This window comes from Cyrtonyx montezumae, unplaced genomic scaffold, assembly GCF_038088225.1.
Source record: "Cyrtonyx montezumae isolate F1298 unplaced genomic scaffold, pur_monq_1.0 scaffold_45, whole genome shotgun sequence".
Lineage (NCBI taxonomy): Eukaryota > Metazoa > Chordata > Aves > Galliformes > Odontophoridae > Cyrtonyx > Cyrtonyx montezumae.
Genome location: NW_027072051.1, coordinates 79490 through 98721, shown reverse-complemented (window position 1 = coordinate 98721; position 19232 = coordinate 79490). Strand labels below are relative to the sequence as shown.

Here is a 19232-nt window from a genome sequence, read left to right as displayed (position 1 = left end):
GGGAAGAAAGAGCTCTGGGGTTCCACTTCTTCCCTCTGAGCATCTCAGCCTCTCACCACTGCTCATGGTGTCTGGTGATGAAGGGGCTTGAAATCTCTCTGGTGTTTTTTCTTGCTCCATGGGCTGAAGGCCAGCATCCCCTTGGGGCTTCAGTCCTGTTGGTGGAGCATCCCTGCAGAAGGCCCCAATGGGTCGAGTGCAGCCAACAGTGCTGAGCTTCAGCATTATGCTGTGTGCTGAGAGTCCCTTGGCCAGCACGCGTTGAGCTGTTAGCACGGTTTTTTGTTTTTTTTTTTGGTAAAACCCTTGCTGGAGGACTCTCTGTAGCAACGTGGGAGGACCCAGGGATGAGAGCTAGCAGGACATGACCATTCCCATCGTGGTGCCACAGTTCGGATCCAGCTGCCAGGGCAGTTTGGTGCCTGCAGCCGGAGTTGCGTGTGCTTGTGGTTCAGCAGCGCAGAGCTTGGGTGGCCCCTGGGAAGGGATTTTCCGTTCTGCATGCTTGAGATGTTCTCTAAACTTCCTGCACGGCCAGCAGCACTAGGGTTCTGTAGTTCTTAACCCTTCCCCCTCCTTCTGCCCCTCCATCCTCCCCCTAGCTGTGCTGATTCTGCCCAGGGACAATGACAACCGATGAAACCACCAAGCCTGAAGGTGAGGTGCAGGCAGCTGCACTGGCGGAGCGTGGGGAGGACATCACACCTACCCATGACCGTGGTGTGCTGAAGGTGAGTGGGATCTGTGGCTGTGCCACGGCCCTCAGGGGCCCTGTGGCCATGTTCTGTGTTCCTGGTGTGACCCTTGGGCACTTTGGGGCCCACAGGGCACAGGGAGCACCGAAGGATGGAGCAAATGCACTCCACATGGGTTCAGTCTGCTGAATGAATTTCGCTGCTATTGTGTTTCTAATCTGATTATTAGTTTCAAATCCACAAAGCATTTTTGTGTGTGACTCACAGACGTTAGAAAGAGCACATTACTTAGGTCATGCAGTCTGCTCTGCAGCCCCTGGTTCACATTCGGGGCCGTTTCTGGATAGTTCTGCTTACCAGCACTTGCTCTTCCCCAGCTGAATAGGACCTTCCCTCTAATAATAGCATCCTCCCCTGTTGGGAACTGCTTGTTCTGGCTGTAGCAATATAAAAGGAAAAAAAAAAGTGTTGACAAGAAGTGAGGAGTGAAACAACACACCCCCATGAGTAAAACCCCATGCAGGGGGATCTGCACTGGTGTGGAGCTGGGTTTTAGGAATGGGGGATCAGGTGGCTTGCCTCCAGCCTTCCCCGGTGTTAGGGCAGAATTCTGAGAGGGGGTTTATATGCATACACACACCTGTTTTTTAAAATAATAGATATATGTACATCCTAAGCTCACCACAGCCTCTTTCCTGTGGGTGGGTTCTCTCTGTAGATCATCAAGAGGCCTGGGAACGAGGACGAGTCCCCTATGATTGGGGACAAGGTGTATGTGCACTACAAGGGCAAGTTGGCCAATGGCAAGAAGTTTGACTCCAGCCGCGACCGCAATGAGCCCTTCGTCTTCAGCTTGGGCAAGGGTAAGGGGACTGGGCACTCCTGTGTCCCAATGGGACTAAGGGTCAGCTTTTTGGGGTGTGTCTCTTATAGGGTTTTTCTATTCCGGGTTCCTTCGTGATGCCTACTTCTCTCCCAGGCCAGGTCATCAAGGCGTGGGACATTGGGGTTGCTACCATGAAGAAGGGTGAGGTCTGCTACTTGCTGTGCAAACCGGAGTATGCCTACGGGGCCGCTGGCAGTGCCCCTAAAATCCCCTCCAACGCCACTCTCTTTTTCGAGGCAAGTACAGGGCTGGGAGATCTTGCTGCTTTCTGCCTTGCCAGCCAGCTCTGAGAAAGGAAAAAAAAAAAAAGCAACAAAAACCAGCTTGCATTCCTGAAATGTGTCCCTCTGCTCCAGGAACCAGTGCCAGTGTTTTCTCAGCAATGTGTGTCTGAGCTGAGAGTCTGTGGTGGGGAACAGCACTGCAGGGAGAGCCGGCACAGCCTGAATGTGCAAAGGGACATGAGTGGGGAAACAGCTCAGGAGCTCCTCCAGGGGTTAAAAATCCACTCCTGTGCTCCATGTGCACCTCCCAGCCCCGATTGCGCTCTGCCCTGCAGGATTAATAAACTCAGCTTTTACTGTTACTTTGTGCTGTGCTTCAGGTACTGGATGTGGCCCAATTTCTAATAAATTGGCTGTATTATGCTGTGGCTTGGAGCTGGCTTTTATGGGCAACTTCTGCGTGTCAGCTGAGTGCAGAATTAGTTTGCTTGGCTCTCTGGCTTGGGGATGAACTGCTGCTTTGTGGATTTTCTGTTGTTTTTCTTCTCTTCTTCATCTCCACCCACAGTTCTGCCTACCTTCCCTTTAATCCTTTAGATTGAGCTGCTTGATTTCAAAGGCGAGGACCTGTTTGAGGATGGAGGGATCATCCGGAGGATCAAGAGGAAAGGAGAAGGCTATTCCAACCCCAACGAAGGTGCTACAGTGGAAAGTGAGTACTGAGTTGGGAGCTGCCCTTGGCACAGTGTGTGACGGCTGTTCCAGAGTTGCTGGCTTGGAGGGTTTTACTGGAAAACCTTGAGCCTCAGGAGCAGCCAGCTGGGGATGGAGTGACTGCTCAAGGACAGCCCGCACTCTGTTTCTCCAGTCTCTGTGGGGTGTTGGGGTCAGCCCCCTTCTTTTTGGTTTGTCCCTCCCTTGTACCTGCGTGGCTCCAGGATGTGGTTGTATCCAGGACTGGTGTGGTGGATGCTGAAAGTCCAGGCTGTAATTTGAATTTCAGCCCTCAGCACTGGGATCTCCAAGGTTTTCACTTAGTGTGCAGCTTGCCTGGTGCTTGGGGCACATCTTTTTGTAGAGGAGCAGCAGCTTCTCTGGTCTCCTTGTTGCAATGCTTATCATTGCTTTGGTGGTTTCCATTGCATCAGCTGCAGCATGGGGCCTTTTCTTTTCCTTCTCATGCAGCCAGAGGACAGTTTCAAGCTTCTGGTGACAGCTGATGGGGGATGAATTAACACAAAAGAGGTCTGTGGAGTCGGTTTGGTCTGAACTGCATTGCAGCTTGCCCTATCCAGCTCCTCACTCCCTCTCTGTGAGTGGGACAGAGTGATTCTGGTCATGTTTGTGGAGCAAACATCTTGCCCAGGTGGGGAGGGCCAGGTTTTTTTTTTCTCCTCCTGAGAACAAGTCAGCCATAGAAGTGAAGCTAACATGCCATCTGCAAGGCATCTAGTTTCTTATCCCAATTCCAGAGTTCCTGTTCGTTCAAGAGGGTCCAATTAACTTCCTTTAGTGAAGGTGAAATTAGATCTGAACTCATAAAACTCACTGTCTGTTCCTCTCACAGACTTTTTTAAGGAGATGTCCTTGTCTCACGCTGATCTATCTGCCTGTCACATGGCTGGACCCATCAGGGAGTAGGGTTTCAGGCTGCCATGCCTATCCCCGAGGTTAACCCGAGGAACAGGCTGAACAGAATGACAACTGCCCCATTCCCTCCTGCCTTTTTAACACTATTTTTTATTTTATCCAGAGGGGCTGTGAGGGTTGAGCCACACATGCCTGGAGAGCAGGGAAGAGCCGTGCTTTCCCACATGCTTTTTCCTTTACTCAGGTGTGGTGGTGGTGTGGTTGCTCAGGGCAGAATGGAGATAGGCTGAGGAAAACACTGAGCAACCACTTTTCTGAAAGGATGCACCAAGCTGCAGCTTTGCTTGGGGCCACATCTCAGGGGGCTCAGTGCCTTGAAGGCAGCTTGTTCCTGTTTCAAGTGGATGCTCAGTTCCAAGCGAACACAGAACAGGAGCACACGCACAGTCAGGTTAATAAAGATGAATGCCCTCAGAGGCAGTGCTGCGTAACAGCGCTGCCCAGAGCAGGAGCACTGCACCAAGGTGTGTGAAGGAGCAGCATGAGCCAACCTGGCAACCTTGCAGGGAAATGTTTTGGGTTCAGAAAGGCTTTTTATTTTTCCGAATGCATTGCTGTTTACCTCAGAGTGCTTTGCTCAGGGCTGGTTTGTGGGGGTGCCCAGTGGCCATGGTGGGACCCCAAGGAGCAGCCTTGGGTTATGGGAGTGCTCAGACGTCTCTATCCTTCACCTCACTCCCCACCAAACCCTGCATCAGTGCATAGCCCCCAGGTGCCCAAAATCTCTGTTTGAATGATGCTGGGAGAACACGTGCACTAACCAGGGTGAGCATCTACAGACTGGAGTTTCATAAGCAGTTCTATAGGTTTGAGTTTTATAGACCGTAATTTGCAGTTCCGGTTCCTAAAACACGGGCTGCAGTCAAAATCCCGCATTCCAGCTTTTGTTACAACCTTTCCCCACCCCCTCCCCCTCCTCTCCATTTTAATCTGAGTACAAATTGCTGTCAGCACATCAAGTTCATGTGCCAGCCACACTCGGTACACTGTGTTCTAAGCTCTTCAAAAACAAAATCGCTGCAGGCACCGGGAGAACAATAAGTCAGCACTGCAGCCGAAGGGATGTGCAGAGCCCGGCGGGGGCTTTGCTTGCTGTAATCCAAGAGCAACCACAGCCAGCTGACCTGCTTCAGATAGCACCGAAATGCTCCTGGAAACCAGAGCAGAGATTTCCCTGTTGCTAGCATGCAATTAGAATGGAAGGAGAACTCTTCTGCTTCTCCTGAAGGGAGGGCTGGGAGCTCGTGTTCTGGGCATCCTGTTGTGAGAAGGGCTTGTGGGATCACTGCTGTGTCCTGCTGCTGACAGGTGACCCAGGGACCCGCGGTGCCATGTGCTTGGTGCAGGGCCAGGGATGACGTGCACAGAAAGCATAAGCAGAGATAGCAAGGATCTGTGAGGTTGGTGGCCTGCTTGTGTTTTAGGGTGACTATTCTGTTGAGGAGATCAGCTGGGTTTAGCCCTGGAGAGGACTCGGAGGGTTTTCCATCGTGCAGCCTGGCTGCACAAAGCAGAGCGCTGACTTCAGCTGTGTGTCAATGAATGGCCAAACCATCCCCACTTAGAAAAGGGGTGAATTTCTTCCCAAGGCTCTCATCTCTCCCCACTTTATCAGTATTTATGTAGGTAATAGAAACCCTTCTGGCTTTTCAGTGGTGTGCACACAAGAAGCTATGTCCATCCATCCACAGTGTAGGGTTACTGCTGCAATGAGCATCTGCAACATCCTCAAGCACTTTTGGCAGCATTAGTGCCTGTGTTTTTTTTTTTTTTCACTCTTGCAGACTTCTGGGGGGGTTTCCTGCAGTAGATAGGAGTGTCTTATGAGATCGCTTTGACTCTATGTTTGCACTGGGTGTGGGGAACACTCACCATCCCCCAAGCACACACCATACTTGGGATCAAGTGAATGAGGAACAGCCTCAGGGTGGAAATCATGTCGGGAGCACCAGGTGGCAAATTTGCTAGGTGTCTGCTGTCTGCCCTGCCATTCCCTGCCAGTTCCATGGGCTGGAGCAGTGTGCTTATTGGTTGAAGATGAAAAAAATAAATGTTTATCTTGTACTTTCAGTTCTTAGAGGCAGGAAAACATGGCCTTGTTTTTGAGGTGTGATATGGGAGTATAGTGCTGTATAGGAGATTTGTAATCACCGTGATAAACTCCACGTGGCAGTATGCCAGGAGCAATATCCAGTTCCAGTAAGGCTGACTCGTGCAGTGCAGCACAAGGGGAACATATTAGTCATAATGTTTATCTGTTGTCTGGTCCTTGCTGGGATGAGATATGGCTGCACTGCTTTTTAGAAATGCTCTCCAGGCCTTCCTACCCCCTCTGCTTCACTGTCCGTCTGTCCGTCCGTCCCCTCCCCCCCCCCCAGTGCTTACAGGGCTCTGGCTTAACTGCAGGGGGGAGGAATGGGGGCTTGTGGGATTTTAGGGTCTTGTGGGGGATGTGGTCTCTGGATGGAATCACCCCAGTTCTGTTCCCGCTTCCTTAAGAGAACATCTGTGTGCAAAATCCCTTGGAAAATTGTTTATGGGAGCTCAGGTCCCACATGGTGCTGACTGCCTGTGGTCTTCACTTTGTCTTGCAGTTCACCTGGAGGGGTTCTGTGGTGGAACTCGCTTTGACTGCAAGGATGTGAAGTTCGTGGTGGGTGAAGGGGAGGACCATGACATCCCTATTGGCATCGACAAAGCACTGGAGAAGATGCAGAGGGGAGAGCACTGCGTCCTCTACCTGGGGCCACGGTAAGCAATCTTGTGCTCATGATGCTTGGTGCAGGGTTGAAACTTCCAACGTTGGAGGCTGTTAGAGCACTTGTGAAAATGCAAATGTGCCAATAGAATTCCTCTGAGATATGTTAGCATCACCAGCAGGGACAGCCAGAGGAGTAAGTGGGAGGCAGGGACTTGTTGGAGCTCAAGGAATCACCTTTTCTTGTCCTGGCTCTTGATGTAAGCTGTGTAAAGCCAGATCTGGGGCACCTGTGTGCGTCTGGAGGCACATGTGTAACGCATCATATGCTGCAGTGTATCTTTGCCCAGCAGTGTTAGCATAGAGTTGCTTGTGAGAACAGTGAGCGGCTTGGGTGTGTGCTTGCTAAAGTGAAGATGCAGGGGACTTCTCTTTCCTCTTGCTTTTTAAAGGTGCTGGCTGATGAAGTGGGGTATTTAGGAGGAGGATGGTGAAGTTGGTAGAAGAAGAATGAGGCTGAGCAGAGGCTGGTCTATGGGGGAGGCTGTGGATGCCCCTGACCCCCAGTGAGCGCTGCTTGCTTCCTCCCTCCAGATACGGCTTTGGCGAGGCAGGGAAACCCAAGTTTGGCATTCAGGCGAACGCTGAGCTGGTGTACGAGGTCACGCTGAAAAGCTTTGAAAAGGTGAGGGCAGGACCCCCTCCCCACACTCCCCACGCTATGCTCACCCTTTGTCCCTGGTGTGGCTGTGCCATGGCCCCTGCTGAAGTGGAGACGTCAGCAAGGATCGCTGTGTTCTTGATTTGTTCTTGTGTGTTGGTTTGTTTCATTTTTCTGGCCTGGCTCCAAGGCTGGTTCTTTTATTTGTTCCTAGCCTTGTTCCTTGTGTACTTTTTTTTTCTATCTCCTTGGTCTGCACAGAAAAAAAATATTAAGTTTTGTGTCCTGATGGGGGGTGGGCAGAGTCTGTCTGAGTGCTGGGGGAACTGGGGACAGGGACTGGGGACAACACAGGGATGCCAGCAGGTGCTGCTGGCTCCCTGAGCCTGGCTGGAACAGGGATGGTGCCATGACCCTCTGCTTGCCCTATGCTGGGGAGAGATCTTTTTCTTTTTTTTTTTCCCTGTTATTAAACCCCTAAAATATATATATTTTTTATTTTATGCTTGGATTTTTCATTCTGTGGGATTGCAGTGGCTGTACTGCTGTGGACAAACCATGCTGTAATGCTGGGTTCAGAGCATATCTCATCCCTGCAGTGGTTACTATGCACCCCAGACATGTGCCTTGTGTGCATGAATGTATCCTGTTCCTTGTCCTCTGCATCTCCTCAAATTCAGTGCTCTTCCTTGTGCAAGACCACCCTGCTGAGCCCCACTCTATTCAAGAGAAATCCTCCAAAGCCTCCTGGGGCCGCCTGGATTGCAGCATCCCATTAATTTTGCTCTTCTTAACACTTCCTGAGGGCATGCATGCAGGTGGGGCTGGTGTTTGGAGTTGCATGGTGTGTTGATCTGGCACTGCTCCTGCTGTGTGATTGCTGCCATGCACTGGGGTGGTGATTCTGAGCATTTCTTTGCAGGCCAAAGAGTCATGGGAAATGGACACCAAAGAGAAGCTGGAGCAGGCTGCCATTGTCAAGGAGAAGGGGACAATGTACTTTAAGGTTTGTGATGCCTGAGGCAGGAGAAGGAAGCTGTGCTGCTGGGCACTTGAAGCAAGTCCTGGTTCACCTCACTGAGTCTTGGAGGGCTAAAAATGTCAGAAATGTGCCCCTACCCCCCCCCTCAAAGAGTGCTGGTCCTCTGCCAGTTCCTCTCCCTGTATAATGAGCATACACTATGGGCAGTGCAGCGTTACTGGGGCAATGCAGCCTCATCCACTCCTGCCTGCCCAGCTGCTTGCTGTCCTCAGCAGATCCACTGCCTTTTTGAGCTTGGGTTCATAAAATAGAATCATAGAACCATGGAATGATTGGGTTGGAAGAGAACTTGAAGATCATAAAACTCTGGAGTGGTTGGGTCAGGAGGGCACTTGCAGGTCCCCCAGCCCTACTCCCCCCCCAAGCTCAGGCTGTCTAGGGCACCACCAGGAATGGGGTGCCCACAGCTCTAGGCAGCAGTGCTAGAGCCTCACTGCCCTCTGGGTAAAGAATTCCCCCCTGACATCAAATCTAAACCCTCCCCTCTTTTAGTTTTAAACTCCTCTGTGTCCTGTCATTGCTCGATCTCAGGAAGGCAAGTACCTGCAGGCGGTGATTCAGTATGGGAAGATTGTGTCCTGGCTGGAGATGGAGTATGGCTTGTCAGAGAAGGAGTCAAAAGCCTCTGATTCCTTCCTGCTGGCTGCCTTCCTCAACCTGGCCATGTGCTACCTGAAGCTGCGCGAGTACACCAAAGCTGTCGAGTGCTGTGATAAGGTATGGGATCATGACTTGTTTTACTCTTCTTTCCCAATTGAGTTTGTCTTTGCACCAGCAGTGCTTTCCAAAGGGCACCGTGTTGGTGGCATCCCTGCTGTTGGAACACTTCATTATTTTATAAAAGGCTCAGCTTTAGAATTGTTTGAGTTGGAAGGGACCTTTGAAGGTCATATTGCCCCATTCTCTGCAGTGCACAGGGACATTCACAGCTCTGTCAGGTGCTCAGAGCCCTGTCCAGCTCTGACCTTACATGCCTTCAGAATGAGGTATCCACCAAAATTTAAGAATCTTGCCTCTTCATTGCATGAGACTTGCTGCCTTAACCCAAATAAAAGTTACTGTTGAGATGCATCTACGGCTCTCAGGAAGCTTTCAGTGTAGGGAAATTAGATGAAGCTGGGACAAAAACCTACTGTATCCATAGCAAGCACATTCCTCAGGGTTGCTGGGCTTCTGTGAACTCTGTGCTTGCAGGCACTGGGATTGGACCAGGACAACGAGAAGGGCTTGTACCGGCGGGGTGAGGCCCGGCTGCTGATGAATGAGTTTGAGCTGGCAAAATGTGACTTTCAGAAAGTGCTGGAAGTGAACCCACAGAACAAAGCAGCCAGGTCGCAGATCTCTGTCTGCCAGAAGAAGACAAAGGAGCACAACGAGCGGGACAGGAGGATCTATGCCAACATGTTTGCCAAGTTTGCTGAGAGGGATGCAAAGGTTTGTCACACTCAGGGGTCAGTTTTGGGATTACTCAGCAGGGTGATGGGGTGAAAACAGAGCAAGTGGAGACTGGGACAAGGATGGAGGTGATGTATGGGCTGCAGCTACAGGTCACGTATGGGTTTACAGAATCTTAGTCACCAAGGTTAGAAAAGACCTCTTCGATCATCCAGTCCAACCATCCAACTATCACCAGTATTTCCCACTAAACTATGTCCCTCAGTATGACATCTGAACGTTTCTTGAACGCCTCCAGGGTTGGTGACTCTACCACCTCCTTGGGCAGCCCATTCCAGTGCCTGACCACTCTCTTGGAGAAGTATTTCCTAACATCCAACCTGAATCTCCCCTGGCACAACTTGAGGCTGTGAGGGCTGCAGCTGTAGGCTGTGCATATGTGCTGACAGAGCAATGTGGGAAGGAGCCCCTTGGTTCTTGGTCTGTTGAATGCAGAAGCTGCTGTCAGGTGCTCGGTTGTCAATTAAAGTATTTAGGACATTGGCTCATGACAGCTGACAACAGATTTGGTGTTTGTGCTCCAGGTGCTGTCCCCTGCCTGTGGCAGTTGATTAGCTTGGGTAAAGTGAAATGTCAGCCACTTGCTGGCAAGGCCAGGGGGAGTCTGAGACATGATAGTATGGATTTCCTGAATCATGTAACCCAATCCTCCACTGCTCTGCTTATACAAGAGATTGCTTTCTCGTAACAGGCTCTAATCCAAAATTCCTCCAAACAAAGACCGATGCACAGTGTACCGTAACAAGAGAGGGCACAGCTTTGCAATCTGTGTGGGTCGTTTTTAGTATAATCTCTTCTGAACTGGTGTCTGAAAATGAGGTGGTGGAATATATGAGTGCAGTGGGCAGGGAGCAGCTGCGGCCCAGCACCAGGAGGTGGGTAGGGAGTGGGGCTTTGCTCAGCTGCTGGGTACACTGGGGCTGTGGGATGCTGTCCTGCACCTAGGGGACTGGCTGCAGCCAAAGGTCGTGTATGGGGTGCAGCTATAGGTCCTGTATGGGCTGTAGTTATGGAGCTGTGTGGGGTGTAGCTATACTTATTTATGGGTTTTAGCTGTAAGTCTGTATGGGATGCAACTCTGGGTCATATATGGGCTACATCTGAACTGTGTATATGGGCTGCAGCTATAGCTCCATGTATGGGCTTGCAGGTATTGCCCAGCACTTGGGCTGCAGCTCGGTAGCCCAGTGTTTTGGTTTCTCACTCCATGTGCTCTCTTGCAGGAAGCAGCCAGCAAAAGCAGGGTAGGAGAAGAGGCAGCAACAGCAGCACATAATGAAGGAAAAGAGACAGAAGGGCACGTATGATGGAGGGGGTGGCAGAAGGACAAGCCTCCTGCCCTCAGCCTGTGCCAAGAACTTTGCCAGGACTCAGTACCTGCTGGTGTTTCCTTGTAAAGTTTGTTCCAGTTTGTGTGATTGTGAAAGCAGAAGTGCCTCGCAGAGATCAGACCAGCCTGGTGCTGCTGCCGGCTGCGAGCAATTGGATGGCATGGGACCACTGCCAGTGGAACAACCACCTTCACAGAGGTGGGGGACAAAGAAATCAAAGCTGGAGCTCCCGGCTTCAGGAGGTTCCTTGCTCTGTGTCCTCTGGGAGGAGCTGGGAGCACTGCGGCAGAATGTGACCAAGCCTTCCTCCTCCTCCTCACTGTGGGTTGGGCTGGGGGGGCTGCAGCAGGGTGTCCAGACCCTGCTGTGCTCATTTGTTTTGTTCCCCGTTCCCTTTGGCCAGGCTCAAATTTTTCAACAGGTTTTATGGTATGGTCATGGCCCATCGGAAAAAAAAAAAAATAGAAGCAGTGATCAGGGAGCAAAGGAGTGCTTCTGACAGAGCCAGTGCTGCATGATGCCATCCTCTGGCCCCATTGGAGGGATGCAGGCACTGCCTGCAGAGAACAACTTTCAGTTTTTTATTTTTACTGTCTGGTCTTTGTAATACCCCTTTGGAAGCTGGAAAATAAAGAACTGAAAAAAGTAAATTGGTTAAAACAATAAAAAAGTGCTTCTTCTCTCCATCCTAGTGGGGATGCATCAGTTCAAGTGTGTTACAGTGTTAGTGCTGTCCTCTAGGACTGGTTCTGCTTTGGCGTTTTGCTTTGGGGTCTTCCTTTGAAGTTCTGTTTTGAGGTTCTGCTTTGGGGAGTGGCTTTGGAGTGCACCTGTGGATGCTGCTTTGAGGTCTTGCTTTGTGGTGCCCCTCTGGGGTCCTGCTTTCAGATGCCACTCTGGGGTCTCAGCAGTATAGCCTTTCCAGTCTGAAGGGTTTGTTCTAATGCCTTTATTTGCTCAGTGTCAGTGTTCAGGAGATTTGGGGCTGGTGCTCTGGGGTCATTGCTTGCCCCAGGTCTGGTGTAGGGGTGAAAAGCTGAATGGAAGTGATGGCTCTGCAAAAAATTTTATTTTATTTTGCAAGCAGTCCAAAAAAGTCACTTTGGGTCGGAAACAACTCGGGCTTGCTCTGTGGAAACTTACAACCCTGGCTACGCTGCAAGAGAGTGGCAGTGCTGAGCGCCCCGTGGCTCTGGATGCTCCACTCTGCATGGGGTGTGCAATGTCCAAATGCCACCTAGTGGCACTGGGTGCTGCAGGGAGCAAAGCTGCAACGGGGTTGATGCTGCAGTGGGGTTGTATCGAGTAAGGAATGGGTTGGATGCTGCAGTTAGGTTGGGTTGAGTAAGCAATGAGTCCAGCAGGAATGTTTCTGTTTCCTGTGCAAACCAACCCAAATCCTGCGCTTCTGTCCCCAACATAGAGTGGGAAAAAGGAGGCAGTCCACAAGCAAATCCCCCAGCTCCCATTTTATGGGGATTACTGCAACAGCTGTCACTCTCCCTGCAGGGCCGGCCAGCCCTGAAATCCTATTACCGAGTTTCAGAAGAAATAAAAAGTTAATCATCTCCTGTGTGCGCTCCTTCCGCACCACCAGCACTGGGGCTGAGGTTGCACCCATGGAACCAGCTCTGATCCTATAGCGGCTGCAGCGATGCCACTGCAGACGGAGATTCTCCGTGAGGTGTGGGCCACTGACAGGTGAAGTCCTTTTTTCTCTCCTTTCAATACAATTTAATGGTTTGTCTTAGTGTTATTCTGTTGGTTTTTTTTTTTTTTTTTTTGCTTGGCTGGCCAGAGCCATGGTACTTAGTGGCTTGCAATGGGAAAAGCATTCGTTGGAGCACATTCCCCCTGGTTAACCTTGCTGCCATCAGCCCTGTCCAAAGCAGAGTCCAGTCCCTGCTTGGCCCTGTTGGAATTTGGGGCAGCTGCTTTGGAAAGCTGCTATCCCTTTTGGCTCAGGGACACCTTAGAAATAACTAAAAAATTTTAGTTATTAAAAATCCATGCCACCTAAAAAATAACCTTTCAACCCATTCTGATGGGGCCAGACATCAGCCCTCTTCTTCCTGTGCCCCACAGCCCCAGTGAGGAGCCAAGCAGCCCCCAGCAGCGGCGGCCAAAGCAGGTGAGGAGAAACCCTTCTGTGGGCTGAGGGTGGGGGCCCTCATTGGGGTCCTGGCCCACATTGCAGTGGGAGTGGAGCAGGGTGGGTGCTCAGCTCTGTGTGAGCTCAGGCATTTGTGGGACCACACTATTCTTCTGACTTTTGCATCCTTCCCAAGCCCATCTCCATCCCATCAGATGGAGTCTCAGCTAATAATTAGTGCTTTAATTAAGCCTTTCAGGTGTCAGCAGACTTGCTTTTGAGGCTGTGACCCCTTCTGGAAGTGGCTGCGTTTTGGGGCAGCCCCTGACAGAGGAGTCTCTGCAGCAATCTGAGCACTCTGCTATAATTAGCAGACTTTAAGTAATGAAGTGAAGGGCCGACCTGTCCCTGTGCTGCTTAAGGGATTAAAGGAGAGAAGGAGCTTTTTTGTAGCCAGCTGATGGTATGAAAGAATTTGGGATTTGCACCACCACGAGACCCAAAGGGATATATGCACTGGGACACTGCAATGGGTTAGTGCTGTGGGGCAGACCCATCCTTTTGTGGTGCTGAGGTGCTGGGAAGCACCACCCCCAGCGCAAATCCCTGGCAAAGGGGAGAATGCTTTGCACCCAGATGCAATCAGTGCTGTGTCACTCCTGGGGGACCCCGACCTGGTGCACATTCCCCAGATGTCCTCTCTCTGGTGCTGAACCACATGCTCTGCATTTGGTAAATCAGCATTATTTATAGCCCAGGGTAAAGAGGATTAGGTGTGCTGCCTATAATCCCCCACTTCCTCCTGCCCTGCTTCTTCTGACCTCGATCCCTGCAGCTCTGATATCCCCAACCTGCCTCGTGACACGGCCTTCAATCTCCACCCCGCAATTGGGTTTCCATAGGAAACACGTGTGGGTGAGAGGAGCCATGCTATTTGTAACCCTTGTCCCCATATGGTGGCATGGCATCATGTCCACCATTCCCTGGACTGGCACAGTGTGGTACTACTGCTTTCCAATCTCTTGCTAACAGCCCGTTCTGTTTCCCTTCCACCATCCCTCCATGGGACTGCCCTATGGTAAGTTGTTCATGTAAAAGTGCAGCATGTCTCTTGCAAGAGCTGCCGTGCTCTTACAGCATCCCTTTCCAAAATGCACCAGTGTGTTCCAGCTGCTGTAAGAGCAGAGGTTAAAACATGCCATGGTCTCTGCAGCACGATCCGTGGGGCAGAAGCTGAAGAAGAAGCGGCAGGAGCCGTCAGCGGAGCCTGAAGCCAAACCACGACGGCTACAGGTGAAGAAGCCAAATGAGCCCAGGGGTACAGAGGAGCCACACGGTCCAGCACAGGGTAAGCAGCCTATGGAGGCCCTCTGCCAGCTCCTGTTCCCCCAAAGCTTGTGCCTCCCTGTGCTTGTGGTGCTCCTTGTCACAAGGGCTCTTGAAATGTGCAGGGGTGAAGAAGGTGAGGAAGAAGAAGGAGAAAGGAGAGGAGGACAGTGATAAGGAGCCTAGCTCCAAACCCCCCCGGGAGCCTCGGAAGAAGAAGGAGAGCCTGGCACCTCGATCCCATGTGGCTGAGGGTCCAAAGAAGCAGCAAGGTTAGGTGACATGGCAGGCAGCAACCATCCCTCCAGGGGCGACTGTTTGCAGCACGGTACAAACACATTCCCTCGTGCACCATGTGTCCCCATGCATTATCACATGTCCTCAGGACCCGTGTCCCCGCTGCCCACCCCACTGGTATTCACAGCAACTCTGAATCCCCTGAGGGTGCTTTTTGCCCCCCATGTCAGCCAAACGCATCCCAAGAAGGATGGAACCCTCCAGCCCTATGACCCCACTCACCACATCCCTATGTCCATGCTACCAATATCTGCGGAATCCCTGTGCACCCCTACAGTAATTTTTGTCCCCAAGTCAGCCTGATGCATGTCAGGTGGGGACCCCCAGTCCCATGTGCATCTGTCCCTCGTGTGTTACCACAGTCTCTCTGTTGTGTCCCACTGGGCAGAGGCAGCTGAGGAGGAAGAGGAGGAGGAGGAGGAAGATGAGATGGAGAGCAAAGATCCTCCCAAAAAGCTGAAGAAGAAACTGACCAAAGAGCCACCAGCAGGGGAGAAGAAGCTGAAGTCAAAGGGTGAACACATGGGGGTGGCTCTGTCCCAGTCCACTGTCACTATGTGACCCCTGTCACTTCCTGTCCCTTGTCTGGCCCTGCAGGTGACAAAAGTGATGCTGACAGCAAAGCCAAATCCTCCAAAAGCACAAAGAAGGAGCCAGTATCCATGTTCCAGGTGAATGGGGAAAAAGAGAAGAAGAGCAAAAAGAAAGGTGAGAGTTCATCCAGCAGCACCCACAGTGTGTGATAGTGTCCCCTTGTCCCCAATGTCACTGTGTTCCTATGTCTCTGTGCCTTTCTATCCCCATGTCCCCATATCCCTGCACCCCCCAGCTATCACTGGCAGTGATGAGGAGGATAACTCTGATGCCAGCACCAAACCCATCCGATCGGGGAAGAAGAATCCAGTGTCACTCTTCCAGACTGGTGGAGACCCCCCCAGGGAGAGGAAAACCAGGAAGAAAGGTGGGAGCAGGGTTGGGAGGCTCCAGGGGCACGGGGGAACCTGGCTATGAGGCATTATTACCAGTGTGCTGGTGTTCCCTCCTGCCCACAGCCCCTAAAGCAGCAGAGAGTGAAGAGGAGACCCTGGAGACACAGCAGAAGAACTCCAACAAGAAGGGCAAAGGGAAGAAATCCAAGAAGGTATAGGGGTGAAATACCAGAGACACCCATAGGGTGGGTCAGGAGCATCCCATGGGGTAGGTTTACATGGCTATACAGTCCCCAAAGCCAAATCCTGGGAGCATGTGGGGTGCAAGGAGGTGGGAGATGCCAGCAAATGTCACAGGGCTTGGGATCACCCCAAAAACTTGTGGTGTGGCCCTGCAGAAGGAGGAGAGGCCGCTGTCACCTGTCATTGAGGTGGACAACCTGGAGAAGTTTGTGCTGTCCCCAGCACCACAGGACGTGACCATCAAGTGCCGGGTGACACGAGACAAGAGGGGCATGGATCGAGGCCTGTACCCCACCTACTACCTGCACCTGGATAATGACAAGAAGGTGAGTAGGGTGGGGGGGCTGGAGAACATGGGAACACCCAAGGAGTGCACCCACATGGTTTTTAGGGGATTCCCGTGTGTACCCCACTATGGCCCCGTGTTAGATTGCTCCTGTCACATTTCTCTTTGGTAATGCCAATGTTGGTGCATGGTGCAGTGCCAGAGGTCATGCCATGCATAGGGTCACTGACAGTGTTTTGGGGCTTGACTGTGCCATAGTAATGCTGGTGATGGGTCAGTGGTTGGATTTGATGATCTTAGTGATCTCTTCTAACCTTAATGATTCTGTGATTCTATTTAGGGACATGACCTAGTGGCCATGTTGGAGAAGGGTTGATGGTTGAACTGGGTGATCTTAGAGGTCTCTTCCAACCTTAATGGCTTAATGACTTTATGACTTGCACAATGTCATGGCTGTGTCCCCATTGTACAGTGTCATGTGCAGAGGGTATGATGAGGTGACAGCCCCATCCTGGCCCTGTCATGTCCCCAGGTCTTCCTTCTCGCTGGGAGGAAGCGTAAGAAGAGCAAAACCTCCAACTACCTCATCTCCATTGACCCCACAGACCTGTCACGGGGTGGGGAGAACTTCATCGGGAAGCTGAGGTGGGTACTGCCAACTTTTATGCATCAGATATGGGATGAGAATGAGATCAGTGCAAAAGAGGAGTCTCTGAATGGTGGAACTGGGTGTGTGACAGTGACACTGGTGACACCACATCTTGTCCTGACACTGCAGGTCCAACCTGATGGGGACCAAGTTCACTGTGTTTGACAATGGTGCAAACCCTGATCGGGCCAATGCCGATTGGTCCAATGTGCGGCAGGAGCTGTCGGCTGTGGTTTATGTAAGTGTGTCCCCAGCTCCCCCCAACAGGGCCTGAGGAGTCCCAAAACATGCACCCCTTTGCTGGGGGCTGAAGAGCCATGGAGCTGTGCAATGAGGCTGCAGCACACAGCAGTTGCTTGTTTTATGGATGGTGCATCTCTTTGCAGGAGACCAACGTGCTGGGGTTCAAAGGACCCCGGAAGATGACAGTCATCATTCCTGGGATGAACTCAGACAATGAGCGCGTGCCTATCCGGCCCAGAAATGTGAGTCAGACAGCCAAGGATCAAATGAGGATGGAGCCAGCAAGCCCTCAGGGCTGGGTTTGGTGGGGTTCACTTGAGGTTCACCTGGTTGGGGCATCCCTCAGTCTCAAGGCACCTCTGTGGGAGGTGGAGGTGTGGTGCTGGTCTCCTCCCAGCCATGTCCTGCTGCAGAGCTGTGTCCCAGAGCACCCAGAGACAGCATCCCACTAGGGAATGCCACAGTGCTCCAGGTGTCACCCCCTTTGCCTTTCCCAGGATAACGATGGGCTGCTCATGAGGTGGCAGAACAAGAACATGGACAACATTATCGAGCTGCATAACAAGGCGCCAGTGTGGAATGACGAGACTCAGTCCTATGTCCTCAACTTCCACGGCCGTGTTACCCACGCCTCTGTCAAAAACTTCCAGATTGTACACGGCAGCGACCGTGAGCAAAGGGGCAGGTTGCGGGGGGGGGCTTGGATGACACCCAGCGCCCATTTTACTGTGTTTTATTTATTTCTTGCCCGACTGCTCTGGGGTTCCTTGAGCTCTGCTCCGGCAGAGGGAGCACGTGGGTTGTGCATTGCCATGCAGAGCAGGGCATGATTCGATCCTGCAGGGTGCTGAGCCCCACAACCCTGCAGCTTTGCCCCCAGCACACACCCCATGCATGCTCCCACATGTTCATCTTTGGTGTGCATCATGCCCTGGGGTTGGATCCTTAGGGTGACCTTCTGGGATGACGGACACAGGATCTGGATGTGGCTCAGGGGTACGTTTGTACCCCTCTTGCCAGCGGCACTGCCTGCCCTATGGCAAAGAAGACACAGCCCCATGGCAAGCGTCCCACATGGGGCAGTGCTCAGCCACTCGTCACCTGTCCCGCACAGTCAGAAGCCATTGGCACCCGCGGGTGTTGAGTTACAGGACAGAAAAAAACCTGTCAGGGGCCCCCGGTTATTTTTACAGATTTCCTGCCCCCCGTGCTCTGGTAACAGCGAGTGTCCCATGGGGGGCAGTGGGCTCTGGTTCCCAGGGACAGAGTGCTGGGGGGACTGAGCGCCACATCTCTGACGAGGTTCAATGGGAAAACACTGCTTTTTGATTAATTGAGCTGCAGTGCAGTGCAGCAGCAGCCAGTGTATAAGCTGGGCATGGAGCGCCTTCTTTGCAATGACACTTGGAAAGGGGAAGTGGGGGTGTGGGAGCCATCTAACCCACACCAACAAACTCTCCACTCTGTCCTGCAGCTGATTACATCGTGATGCAGTTCGGGCGTGTGGCAGATGATGCCTTCACCATGGACTACAACTATCCACTGTGTGCTGTGCAGGCTTTCGCCATCGCTCTCTCCAGCTTTGATGGGAAGCTGGCCTGCGAGTAGCTCCATGCCACCCCATCCCAATCCTCTGTCCCTGTGTCTGATACTACTCCATTGGGCACCACTCCATCAGGCACTGCTTGTCTGGCTGTGGACACCTCCACTGGGTGCTGGGGACTGGTCTCAGGCAGAAGACAGAGTTAAACCTGGAATATATCTTCTTTTTTTTTAGCTTCTGTTTTGTATTTTGTTGCACAGTCTTTAAACAAGAAGAGGGTGTGTGCTCTTCTTTCATTTGCAGTTCTTTGTACCCATGCTCAAGGTCAAACCCCCCTGTGTCCCCCGCCCCCCCCACCAGCAGCACCCAATACCTGATTTCATTTAAAAACAGTGAGTAGGCACAATGCAGTTTCTTAGAGAGCAGGGAGCCCTCATACCAGCCCAGTGATGAAAAACACCAAGACACATTGGATTGTCACAAAATGCTATCCTGGTGCTGCTCCTCCTTTTTCCAAAAGCTGCACCGCTTTAGGCTTCATGAGTCATCACTGCATTGGGGGCAGATGGGGCCATCTGTGCCCCCATGTGGGGCTTCATCCCTTACCCACATGGGAGAGCTGGAAGGAGAAACAACTGCTGTGGTATAGGGCCAGCATCTGGCTAGGTACAGCCAGCCAGTGTGGAGGAAAGCTGAAGCTTGCTGCCTGAATCCAGCTGCCAACCACACGTCTGAAATTGGGAAAAGAGTAGCTGATGGCTGAGGGCTGCCTCCATCTGCACTTGTCTCAGTTTCCTGTGCATTGGTGGGAGCCAGGAAGCCAACATGAAGTGAAAAAGTGGGGTTTGGTATGGGCTCCCCAGTGTGCTCAGAGCATTGCTGTTCTGTGGGAGTTCCTCCCTGCAACAATCCCTAATATTTTTTTCAAATATTACTTCTGGTTCCCCTGAATTCCCATCCTGGGGAGCAACTGAAGAGAGCA

At 51.9% G+C, this 19232-nt stretch overlaps 2 protein-coding genes across 2 annotated transcripts; both read left to right on the top strand.

Annotated features, from left to right (window-relative positions):
• The first annotated feature begins 224 nt into the window (after window positions 1-224).
• FKBP5 (FKBP prolyl isomerase 5) lies at window positions 225-11331 on the top strand. The gene is made up of 10 exons (XM_065747493.1): window positions 225-731; window positions 1414-1558; window positions 1675-1817; window positions 2403-2517; window positions 6050-6206; window positions 6748-6838; window positions 7737-7820; window positions 8388-8573; window positions 9051-9290; window positions 10535-11331. The coding sequence occupies exons 1-10, from the start codon at window positions 627-629 to the stop codon at window positions 10616-10618; spliced, it is 1350 nt and encodes a 449-aa protein (XP_065603565.1). The 5' UTR covers window positions 225-626; the 3' UTR covers window positions 10619-11331.
• Window positions 11332-12296: 965 nt separating this feature from the next.
• On the top strand, window positions 12297-18527 carry LOC136055645 (tubby-related protein 1-like). The gene is made up of 13 exons (XM_065747483.1): window positions 12297-12321; window positions 12738-12773; window positions 13948-14082; window positions 14186-14332; window positions 14746-14871; window positions 14955-15065; window positions 15187-15318; window positions 15410-15498; window positions 15685-15855; window positions 16348-16460; window positions 16594-16702; window positions 16851-16949; window positions 17205-18527. The coding sequence occupies exons 1-13, from the start codon at window positions 12297-12299 to the stop codon at window positions 17535-17537; spliced, it is 1626 nt and encodes a 541-aa protein (XP_065603555.1). The 3' UTR covers window positions 17538-18527.
• Window positions 18528-19232: the final 705 nt, after the last annotated feature.

What these genes read in the sequence shown, in the direction of transcription:
- FKBP5 (XM_065747493.1), top strand. Translation starts at nt 627, where the DNA reads ATGACAACCGATGAAACCACCAAGCCTGAAGGTGAGGTGCAGGCAGCT. An exon ending in AGGGGACAATGTACTTTAAG is followed by an intron (nt 7,821 to 8,387) that starts GTTTGTGATGCC and finishes GCTCGATCTCAG; the next exon opens with GAAGGCAAGTACCTGCAGGC. An exon ending in TTGCTGAGAGGGATGCAAAG is followed by an intron (nt 9,291 to 10,534) that starts GTTTGTCACACT and finishes GCTCTCTTGCAG; the next exon opens with GAAGCAGCCAGCAAAAGCAG.
- LOC136055645 (XM_065747483.1), top strand. Translation starts at nt 12,297, where the DNA reads ATGCCACTGCAGACGGAGATTCTCC. An exon ending in GCCACACGGTCCAGCACAGG is followed by an intron (nt 14,083 to 14,185) that starts GTAAGCAGCCTA and finishes TGAAATGTGCAG; the next exon opens with GGGTGAAGAAGGTGAGGAAG. An exon ending in GAGGAAAACCAGGAAGAAAG is followed by an intron (nt 15,319 to 15,409) that starts GTGGGAGCAGGG and finishes TCCTGCCCACAG; the next exon opens with CCCCTAAAGCAGCAGAGAGT.